Here is a 12,398-nt window from a genome sequence, read left to right as displayed (position 1 = left end):
GTGTGTGTATGCACAGTATGTAAGTGTTGTTCCACTCTTGACTTTGAGCTCAGGTACATGGGTCTGCTCTTAGGCTTAGTGGCACAGTTATATTTCTCCAAGATCACACACACCTCAGTGGCTTTTAATTATACACAACTCCAGCATTGCACCTAAGTCGGAGCACTCACAATCACACACATGCACCACTCACACACAGAGACAAAGCCAATACACATAGATACCACAAACGGATAACACACACTATAGGCTGCACAACATATCTACAAGTATACAACACACTATTCAATATGGAACACCTGAGCTTATTGCTCCTATATGACTAAATGTTCCTGGCAGAACCAGTTTGTAATAGTTATTGCTGCTGCCAACAAAATAGTGATAATACGAATATTAATACAATTTTAAAGACACAGATAACTATACTGTAAATGAGTGTTTAAGGATTTTTTCTCAGAGGTGTAAATGTGTCTAGAAATTATGCGTATTAGCATTCATTTAAATACTTGAGCGTAAAATTAGATCGGCGCTCTAGAACTCGTAAATTATTGTCACTCTCACTTGAACAGACAATGTAAACTCTGAGGATGCTTTTTGTGTGCCTATGAAGCACTTAGTCTGCGTTTGTGTCACGTGCCCTCCAGTGCGGTACTCTAGCAAAGCGGCAGAGTTTGCGCGCGCAGGCGGACAGATTGGACTATACCGAATCTCACGAATATAAAACAAAAAACAGTGCTTCTGATAAACGGTATTGTGTGCTTTAAAAAGGTACCTGACATAGGCCGTTTCACTTGAAGGTGTGGCACAATCGTGAGGAGTCTTCCATCCGGTGAGAGAACGCCTGTATTCTGAAAAGTTTGTTTGCCGCTTTCGCATACAGGCTACTGTTCGGACCTTTAATATATTGTAAACCTGTGTGTGTTATTTGCAATATTAATTTTTGAGTACTCGTGTAGATTTGAGTATAAGGGCTTGAGATGGGGTTTGCTCCTAATAGGGTTTGCTCCTAATGTCAACTCATCTGCCTAGAGGCGTAAGGATTTCAGTGAAACGGCAAGTCTGCAGCAGGTAACAAGACAAGCAATTGGACGCCCATGGCATGTTTTTGTGCATATGAGTGAATTCTTTCCTCTACTGACATACTAAGTACATGCAGTCGGAACAGTTATTCAAGGACGGACGAACGCTTCATGCAGGCAGCACGCATCCTCAAGCCGGACGTAAGCACCCCCAGTTTCGTGCGCGCACGACAAAGGCAAATTAGTTGCGCTTCGAGTTGGGACCTCATCTATATTGATCTCCCCTTGAGCAAGTGACTTTGGAGAGTGCCTCGCGGAAGGAAAACTCCAGGAGTAGGGGATGAAAGCGCCAGCACTGTTCTCGCTGTCTCTCCTCTCTCTCTTCCTGTCAAGTAAGTGCACACAGTGAACATATATATAAAATGTATTCTTTTTTATTATTTTGACAATTGACAGGGGGGGTGTTAGAAGATGAAAGTTTTGTTGCAGGACTATAATGCATTTTACCTTTAATTAATGCAATGTAATGAATGTTCAGTCAGAAAAGAGATTCTTCTATTTGGAGATTCCCAAGAGAGTTGCTCTGTGCGCCAAAACATCCCACAGGCTCTCATCTGTTAAGTCAGCAGAGGCCTGTGTGTGCGTGTGTGTGTGTGTGCGTGCGTGTGCGCGTGTGCGCACATGGCGGGTACCTCAGGTTTGGGGTATTGTAAGGGGAATGAGATGCCTCCTTGGAGAGGTGAGAACACTTTTTCTTTACCACCCGCGATGCTCTGAATCTTTGCTTTGGGAGAAAAAATATTTTCCCACAGACAGTGATAACGGATATATTCTGTGGGCAGTTGAACACACACACACACACACACACACACACACACACACACACACACACACTCACACACACACACATACTCACACACACACAACCAGTCTCAGAGAGAGATGTATGACAAAGGTGAGTGAGGTGTTTTGATAGGTGTGTTATTAAAGCCTTTTCCTTGTTCCTGAGGCACATGTGGTGAAATTCTAAATAATTAACTGGCTGGAGTGCACCTGTGTGTTCTCCTGACTCTATTCCCTGCCATGTGTATGTATGTATGCATGTGTGTGTGTGTGTGTGTGAGAGAGAGTGTCCCAATCATATTCTGTCTCTATTTCTGTCTATTTCTCTCTCACTCTGAAATTCTCTGTGTGAGAGATGTAACTTCATGAATTGTTTACCTCAGGTAAAATTCTATTTGAGTTGTATGTCATATTAATGTCTCATTAATACAGTATATGCTGTACATTATGTGCATGTAAATACCACGTGGTCTCCTCATGTGCAGTGTCATTTACTCTCCTACTCCCTGTGAGGCATAGTGTCTGTGTGGTCCTTAATGGGATCAGATCATCTCCCTGTCATACCTTGCTGCTCAGGACGCTCTTAGTGAAAGATTCATTTGGGCTTTGCATAGGATATCACATGGTCTGTGTAATCTAGGACAAAGAGATTCAGTAATGAGAGTAATGTACTGCTGCCATTATTAATACACTGCCTTGGAGCAACGTAGAGGAATGGGGGAGAAAAGACTTAACCCTTCATGAAGTTCACACACACGCACACACACACAGACACGCGCACATGCACACACATACGCATTCATGCACATGCACATGCACACACACGCATGCACACATGCACACTCACACACACACAGACACACACACACACGCACACACATAGACATACACTCACGCACACACACACACAAACACACACACACATACGCACGCACACACACGCGCATACACACACACACACACACCAAAGAAAATGACCATATCATAACATGTTTTATGCATATACCTTGTTTGGGCTTTGTAGCAGACCTTAGCAGTCCCGTTTTGAAGTGAGCTTTTCCATCTGCTTCACAGTACGCTATTTCCCTGTCACAGGGCCCATACGTTATCTCCCTGTTAAAGCCCCATTTGACCACATGAACCTGGGATGGAGGTAAGCTCTCCACCTTGGCAAGAACCAGTGGATGGTCATACTGTGCTCTCTGGCCTCAGCCTGTCATTGCATTCTGACCTGAACCATCTCTCTTTCTGTGGCCACTGGATGCCTGGCAATTCAGTTTCAGTTACTACCATAGATACTACCATAGATTACACTACCATAGATACTACCATCTATTCCTCTGGTCACTCCCTGTGTGTGAATAGGAAACAGCCCCTTGACTGGCTGCTTGTGAATATCAGTGGAGTAGTAGTGGAAAGATATTGGTCCGTGTGAGTAGTGTGTGGAGTGGACACCCTGGCTACAGTGGAATGGAGAGGGAATGGTGTGAGAGAGTGCCCATGGTGCCAGATGACCCTGGAACATGAATCTAACAGAGAGGCACCTAATACTGTGTGTCAGCCAAGGGCACCAAATTAACCTGATGGTGTGAGAGGGTGTCCAGGGCAGATGGCCCTGACTGGTGCTAGTGACATACTCCAACAATCCAAGGACACCTGTATTAGACGGTTTGTTGTATTAAAGATGCAACACAAATACATATCTAAAAAATATAATATAGAGAAGCTAGACATAAATTAAAATGGACTTTTGTTGACTGTTTTTGTAAAATGAAAGAGCAAAAAATGTATACCGGTATATGGGCACTTTTATATTTTTAGTTGTCTCACTCATGGTTGCAGTGTCTTTCAGTCCTGCCCTGATTCACGGTTCACTTTTTAGTTTAGGTGGAACGCAGGGCAGTTGTTTTGTCAGTTGTATAGCAATGCTTTTATTGTTGCCACAGTATGCTGTGCTGGCAATACTTTAGTGAATATTGCAGCATCAGCTTTGGCCCATGTTACAGGGTAGTATAGTTCCACACATATTTCTGTTTAAATTTTTAACGTCCTTAAAAGCGGGGCTGGGAGGTGGCTAACCTTCCACCTGAGTGCAGTCATGCAGGTAATTTAATTTAACAGGAGGCAGGGTCAGGTCAATCTAACAGGCCACTGCTGCTCACATATCTGCTCACATTTAGCTGCTTTCGCATTTCCCTGCGACTCACACAAAACCATGCGGATCAGTGGGTTTGTAGAGAATAACACAAAATGGCCCATCCCAGCAGTAAGCCTACGGCTACACAAGTTCTCAGCAAAACATATTGTAACGATTTGATAGCGAACCACACAGTTGTCCAATCAAAAGGTTTATTCACTGGGAACGAGAGCCGGGACACAGATAGACACAGAACACAATGCAAACAGGGCAGGTCAAGCACGCACACACACTACACATACAGGGGAGGACGCAGCCTCCCACACAAAAAGGATCACACACGAGGGAGAACTAAAAGGGAAACATGTTACAATAAAGACGCTAACATTGCACACAAAACTAAGGAGAATAACGACATAAACCCCCCAAATGTTCGCTCTCGTATCCCAGGATCCCCTGCGCGGGAGAACGCGAACACTGTCTTTTTGCGCCGACGTTACACAGCTCCCCCAACAAGCCATTGCCGTCCTCGGCAATGCCCACGAGGTAGCCACATGCTAACGTCGGCGCGCGTCGCCCGCCACTCAGTTCAGTGCGACAGTACCGCCAACTCACGTGGGGTGCACGCCGCAGGAGCTCACTCAACGGGCGCCACGCTGCTAGCAATCCAGTACGGGCGTGCTAGCAGCCACGTGGCCGACCCGCTCGTCACCAGCTCCCTCTCAGCAGCCGCCCTCAGGCTGCACTTTCCGCGGCGTGACACCGCGGCACTCCTCCTCTCCAGACGGGGCCCTAGGTGGCCTTACAACCGTCGACACTGTACCAAGCACCGGGGTTCGAGGGGGGCCAGATGAAGCTGCGCCAACGCCACTCCGCTCCGTCGAGTCGCCGACCAGGACAGACAGGCACCGACTCCACAGCAACCGGACCGCGCTGAGCTCTCCCGCTGCAGCTACCGTCTTCGGCGTCCCTCCTCGTGTTGCCATCTCGCAGAGCCGTACTGCTCTGTTCCCGGCCCGTTCCACTCCTTCGCGGCCTCGGCGAAGGCACGACCCCCGAGATGGTCGTGTTATCGAACTCCACACACAAACTTTTTCAAAAAAAGGCGCCGGCCAACAGGCCAACTAGAATGGGCGCCCACACAGCACGGTGCCTCTCACACACACCCAAAAGTTTTAAAGTTCAGAGGGCCTTTCCAACGAAGCTGCCCCACCGTCGTGAGTTCGCTGCCCTCAGCGGCTCCGCCAACCGTCCATCGTCTACGAACCTCTTCCTCGCCGCACTCCCTCGGCTCTGCTCACGCGTCGCGGCTCGCAGCGGAGTCAGCGCCCAGGCCAGCGTCGTCTTCTCCGCGAACGCTTCTTCAGAGAACTTCTCCCATGGCCGCAGGCAGCTCCAGATGATAGCTCCTCTCTGTCGGCTGTAGCGATAGAAGGCCCCGAGCTTTTTAGTAGCCCTTACAAGGGCTCTCCCTGGATCCTCTTGCGTCGGCCTCCACCCAGTGGTGAGGTCTCCCGCTCCCAGCTTCTCTCGCTGAGTGGAGGCCATGTCCGAAAGTCGCTTCTGACACCAATGTAACGATTTGATAGCGAACCACACAGTTGTCCAATCAAAAGGTTTATTCACTGGGAACGAGAGCCGGGACACAGATAGACACAGAACACAATGCAAACAGGGCAGGTCAAGCACGCACACACACTACACATACAGGGGAGGACGCAGCCTCCCACACAAAAAGGATCACACACGAGGGAGAACTAAAAGGGAAACATGTTACAATAAAGACGCTAACATTGCACACAAAACTAAGGAGAATAACGACATAAACCCCCCAAATGTTCGCTCTCGTATCCCAGGATCCCCTGCGCGGGAGAACGCGAACACTGTCTTTTTGCGCCGACGTTACAATATTTTGGACAAAATGCAAAAAAAATCAAAATTAAAATAATCTAACTCGAAACACAGCAGATGAGTGGTATGTGTGTTTCTTAGTCTGCCCTGGGAGATGTTAGGGAGAGCCGGGCCTGCATGCTTGACCCTTGACCTTGTGAACTCATGCTACTGTAAATGAGAGGGAGCAAGTCTGGGGTGGTGCTGTGTTGCCGTGACTCCACCTTCTGAATTAGATGGGGTTCCTAAATGACGGGATGCTGCTACAGGGAGGCTACTAGTCAGCAGAGCACACATTACAGCACCATGAGACAGGAGAGAGACAAACACTACAGACAGAAGTATGTCAGTGCAGACAGTCAGCTGAAGCCTGAGGGGTGTGTGTGTGTCTGTGTGTGTGTGTGTGGTGTGTGTGTGTGTGTGTGTGTGTGTGTTTTCTTTTGTGTAGCAGGGCAGCAGAGTGTGTCTGAGCTGCAAGGCAGAAGGGCTAAAATAAGCACCTGTCTGTGTGACGAACAGTTGAGTGTGTATCAGCGGTACGAGTCTGTCTGCGATGAACTGATCGGAGCATACACATGCCTGAGGGAGGAGGCATCACAAGTGACTAACGCAGAGGGAACTATGTGTGTGTGTGATTATTTGTGTGTGTGTACTGTGTGTGTCTGTGTGTTCTCATACACATCAGGGAGATGGAGTGTGGCAGTCTGTTGGATCCATGACAATGGGTAGGTGTGTTTCAGAGGAGGTTAGAGCAGATAAGGATTATTCAGCCCCTCTTTCTCTCTGTCTTTCTCTCTCTCTGCCACACACACACACACACACACACAGACACACACACACACACACACACACACACACACACACACACACATAAGGACTAAATTTAAGCCAGTTTGAGTCTCAGTGTTTCACATCACAGCACAGCACAGCACAACACAACACAACACAGCACAGCACAGGCACAACACAACACAACATAACATAACACAGCACAACACAGCACAGCACAGCACAGCACAGCACAGCACAACACAACAAAGCACAGCACAACACAACAAAACACAACAGCGGAGTGCTCCATGAGGCATACTGTGGTCAGGGCTCCACTGCCAGCGACCAACCTGAAGCACTTTTAGGTGTCTGATATCAATCAGGATGCACACGCTCTCCACTCTGTGAACTATCTTGGAAGGCATGTGCATGCTTTAGTTTAATGAGAGGATATTGGTTCAATTGAATTCAGGCTTAAGCCACTGTACTTGTGTTAGTATGTTTGAATGAAAAACGATGATTCGGTGACCTGTTATGTGGTCCCTGTGTCCAGCCCTGTACAAATCTGTGTAGAATATCTGACCAAATTTGAACAACAAAGTAACAGTTTTTTCAGCAAGTATTTGTGTTTGTTTTGTGTTTGTGCTAAGGGTAAGAGAAAAATTTAGCTGTAACTTTATTGTAACATTATTTTGCCTTTTCTGGGACAAACTGACCTTAGACTGAGAGGGTGATGAAATATCCAGTGGCACACACACCTTTACACTCCCACTCATGCCCCCCCCCCCCACACACACACACACTCATACTCTCTCTTGCCCCCTTTTAAAGGAATAGGTATCAGTGTGCTCATTTATTTATGTAATAAAACCCTTTTCTTGTCATTTGAAGGAATTATTGATACTGTTCTATTCCTGTTGCTCTTCCGAGTCCAGATTCCTTGGGCTTGGTTGTGGGGTGTTGGCTGGTTTGCAGCCAGGTCATTGGCCGTGTCCTGTGATAATAGGACGTGATGAGGTCTGATGGTGTGACCTCCTGCCCTCAGGCTCCTGGGCGGCGGACTCCGAGGAGAGGCTGGTGGACTACCTGCTGGGCCCAGAGCGCTACAACAAGCTCATCCGGCCAGCCGTCAACAAGAGCCAGCAGGTCACCATTGGTATTAAGGTGTCCTTGGCCCAGCTCATCAGTGTGGTCAGTAACACTCACGTCATCAAGGACTGACATGCAACCTACATACACAAATACAGTATATATAATAATATACAGTGTGGTGGACTGAGGAATTTATGATCTGATGAACATATCAGTTTTAGTTGTGTTAAAATGAAAGTATTATACAGTGCAACTGGAAAGTTTTCAGATCCTTTCATTTTTTCCACATTTTGTTATTTTTCAGACTGATCTTAAAATGGATTCAATTCATTTTTTTCTCATCAATCTACACACAATAATCCACAAAAAACCCGGTGTTTAGAGTGTTTCGTAAATTTATAAAAAACAAAAGACTGAAATATTACATTTAAATAAGTATTACATTTACATAGTAGACCCTTTGTTATGATGCTTGCAATTGAGCTCTGGTGCATCCTACTTCTATCAATGGTTCTTGAGATGCTTCTACAACTTCTGAATACTTACAGTATGTAAATGGAATATTTCAGTCTTTTATTTTCAGTCTTTTATACATTTACAAAACACTCCAAATACCTGTTTTTTGGTGGAGTGTTAGAGTATTGTGTGTAGATTGATACTTGAAATGGTCTGAAAACTTTCCGGTTGCACTGTATATGAGGACATGGAATACAGCCTCTGGTGTGTTTTATACTATGACTTTGTCACCACTATGCAATACTATGATTTTGGTATACTGCGGGAGTTTAGCACAAAAGGGACAGACTTTATAGTGCCGGCAAAGTCTATATTCAGTGTTTAAGTCCACGTAATCAGTACTTCTGATTTTGTGTTACAGAATGAGAGGGAACAGATTATGACCACTAATGTTTGGCTCTCACAGGTACAGTATGTTTGTTATTTACTAACAAAATTAGGTCATGAATGTGTGTGAACAATTGAATGCTTTTATGTTATTGGTGTATGTGTGGGATGCCATCACCTCTGCCTTTTACAGGAATGGAATGACTACAGACTTATGTGGGATCCGGATGAGTATGAGGGAATTAAAAAACTACGAATCCCATCTCAGCTCATCTGGCTTCCTGATATTGTTCTCTACAACAAGTAAGACCTAGAAGTTATTTTAGATGTTTTAATCAAATACATTACTGTGTCACATGGCACACAAGCTTAACTGACAATGATTGAGGACAATGTTTTTTCTGGATTTGAACAACATTTTCACAACATCATGACTGGGACGCAAAGCTGCAAATAGTCGGCACCTTATTGAATCAAATGTGCAGATGTTTGAAACCAACTGTCTCCAGTCTTATCTAACATACTGCCACAGATTGTACGACGCAGACCAAAAAGTGGGAGGCCGATTTTTGACACACAGTAAACAAATGTCACACTACATCTGTTAATCTTCTTTCTCCACTGTTTCCACTGTGTAACACAATGAGCCCAAATGTAGTGATGGCGTGTTCCATGCATTACATTACTGTGTCACATGGCACACGAGCCTAACTGACAATGATTGGGGGACAATGTTTTTTTTTCTGGATTTAAACAACATTTTCACAACATCATGACTGGGACGCAAAGCTGCAAATAGTCGGCACCTTATTGAATCAAATGTGCAGATGTTTGAAACCAACTGTCTCCAGTCTTATCTAACATACTGCCACAGATTGTACGACGCAGACCAAAAAGTGGGAGGCCGATTTTTGACACACAGTAAACAAATGTCACACTACATCTGTTAATCTTCTTTCTCCACTGTTTCCACTGTGTAACACAATGAGCCCAAATGTGGTGATGGCGTGTTCCATGCCTCACCACTCAGCCTCAGCAGCAGCAGCAGCTCAAACTAGGCCAGGGGAAACGCTGTCAGCCACATTTTGTTTGCAATAAGGTCAATTTTATGCATTCATCCTCCTTCCAAATAAAACAAACGCACCAAAAGGATCTGCTTTGGTTTATGTGACTGCCACACAAACATTCTGAGGGGGGTTTTTTGATCACTAAGTGGATAAACGTAGATTATGAGGAAGGTTTTGTGGATGTGCTAATTTGATTTGCCTGTTTTTCAGGCAGATGAAAGTGTGAAATCGACTGCTAAAATAAGCCTTGTGTTTCTATGGTGATTTTAATTGAAAAGTGTGTGAATAGGGTTTGAGGGGGCTGGATTAGGAGACAGGGTTAATTAATGAATATTAATCAGCACACACCGCATTCATGGGGGCGTCTGACACGCTTCTTCTCTCTGAGAGGAGAAGAAAGGGGAGGCGCGTGTCTGTGGGGCTTCCCTGAGACCTCAGTTTGAGCTTTAGCCTCAGTACTCACTTGGATTAGTCCTGCTCTCATTCACTCTGCTCAGCTCTGCTCTGTCTACCCCTCTCCCCTGCTCCTCTTCCTCACACTTAGCCATTGGGGATAGTGGGTGACAGTGCTGAGGCCCCCTACATGATAGAATGTTTGAAGAAGGGCCTGAAAGCAGTAAAATGAATATCATAAGAATGAAAAAGATGATATATGACTTACCTGCTTTTTCTCTCTTTAAGTGCGGATGGTGTGTACGAGGTATCCTACTACAGCAACGCTTTGGTTGCCAACACAGGGGACATCTTCTGGCTCCCCCCTGCCATTTACAAGAGTGCCTGTGCCATCGAGGTGAAGGACTTCCCCTTTGACCAGCAGAACTGCACCATGAAGTTTCGCTCGTGGACTTACGACCACACCGAGCTGGACCTGGTGCTCACCTCTGACTTTGCCAGCCGCGACGACTACATGCCCAGCGGGGAGTGGGACATCGTCTCGCTGCCCGGCCGCAAGAACGAGGACCCCAACGACATCACCTACCTGGACGTCACCTACGACTTTGTCATCAAGCGCAAGCCGCTCTTCTACACCATCAACCTGATCATCCCCTGCGTCCTCATCACCTCCCTGGCCATCCTGGTCTTCTACCTGCCCTCGGACTGTGGCGAGAAGATGACCCTGTGCATCTCCGTGCTCCTGGCCCTCACTGTGTTCCTCCTGCTGATCTCCAAGATCGTGCCGCCCACCTCGCTGGCCGTGCCGCTCATCGGCAAGTACCTGATGTTCACCATGGTGCTGGTCACCTTCTCCATCGTGACCAGCGTGTGCGTGCTCAACGTGCACCACCGCTCGCCCAGCACGCACCGCATGCCCGACTGGGTCAAGCGCATCTTCCTGCACCGGCTGCCCGTCTTCCTGTTCATGCGCCGGCCCGGCAGCTCCAACGTGCGCGAGAAGTTCCGCCGGCGGCACCAGAGGAAGTCCTTCTCAGCTGCATCGTCAGAGGGCCGCTCGCGGCAGACCGAGGTGGACACTCTGTACCTGGGCGATGAACCGGGAGGACTGGCAGGGGGCAGGTGGTGCCTAGGTGAGCTCCCCGAGGGCTCAGAGGTCAGACAGAGGGTCAGGGTGAAGCGAGATGTTGCCGTGGACGAGGCCATTGAAGGCGTGAGGTTCATTGCTGAACATATGAAGATGGAAGATGATGATGAAGGGGTGTGTAAGAATGATCTCATAGATTACACATTGAATTGTTTTATTTCTAGGGTAACACTTGATGGTAAAATGAGTGCGTATGGTCATTTTGTGTGTGTGTGTGTGTTATGCAGATCATAGAAGACTGGAAGTACGTAGCCATGGTGATTGACCGTCTCTTCCTCTGGATCTTCATCCTCGTATGTGTGACTGGAACCCTCGGCCTCTTCGTCCAGCCACTGTTCCAGAGCTATAACACCCCAATAGCAGAGGATGAGTGAGCGTGCGGACACACACTCACACACACACACTCACACACACACTCACACACACATTCACACACACACTCACACACACATTCACACACACACACACACACACACACACACACACACACACACACACACACACACACAAACACAAACACACACCCACACCTACACACATACACACGCACACACACACACACACATTCACACACACTCACAACTGAGGCTCCATCTTAATTAACAATCGGGCTCTGTCTGAGGAAGCATGATCAGAGCTATCCAAAGCACAGTAACGTACAGGAATACAGTACTGCTGACAGGTAGTCTATGGCATCATCATATCACTTTGGCATAGAAATAACCCTATAACATGCAGTACACATGCACACAGTTACAATGTGTCACTCTGATCTGCTTAGCTGGTACACGCACTAGCTCACATCAACACTCTCACATATATCGTACCATGTAAATGCAGCCTTGTGATATAATGAACAGATGGATGAGGATGGTCTGTCTAACATGTTGCTTGTGTGCCTGCTTTTGTTTCAGGTATTCAGGAGATTTCTGAGCGCTCAGACAGACGGCAGGCAGGCAGAGAGGAAGACCCTCATCACCCCATCAGCAGTCCTTAGAGAGCACCGTCATCATCCAGCCTGTCACTCAAACGCTCCAGCAATTATATACACACACACACACACACACACACACACACACACACACACACACAATCACACACACACAAATGCACACGTAACATAGCTGAAACACACACACCCTTACCCTATTTAACCCCAGTGACTCAGGATATCGCAAACACATCCATACACAAGA

At 46.8% G+C, this 12,398-nt stretch overlaps 1 protein-coding gene across 1 annotated transcript; it reads left to right on the top strand.

Moving 5' to 3' along the window:
- Positions 1-1,359: 1,359 nt before the first annotated feature.
- chrnb5a (cholinergic receptor, nicotinic, beta 5a) lies at positions 1,360-11,576 on the top strand. Its single transcript, XM_076293234.1, has 6 exons — positions 1,360-1,411; positions 7,706-7,851; positions 8,630-8,674; positions 8,789-8,898; positions 10,344-11,316; positions 11,430-11,576. The coding sequence occupies exons 1-6, from the start codon at positions 1,360-1,362 to the stop codon at positions 11,574-11,576; spliced, it is 1,473 nt and encodes a 490-aa protein (XP_076149349.1).
- Positions 11,577-12,398: the final 822 nt, after the last annotated feature.

Source organism: Alosa pseudoharengus, unplaced genomic scaffold (assembly GCF_046254945.1).
Source record: "Alosa pseudoharengus isolate Yale_2024_CS ecotype anadromous, Long Island Sound unplaced genomic scaffold, YU_APseudo_1.1 YU_APseudo_1.1_scf_2, whole genome shotgun sequence".
Classification (NCBI taxonomy): domain Eukaryota; kingdom Metazoa; phylum Chordata; class Actinopteri; order Clupeiformes; family Clupeidae; genus Alosa; species Alosa pseudoharengus.
The sequence above is the reverse complement of the archived record's forward strand: the minus strand, read 5'-3'. Positions and strand labels throughout refer to the sequence as shown.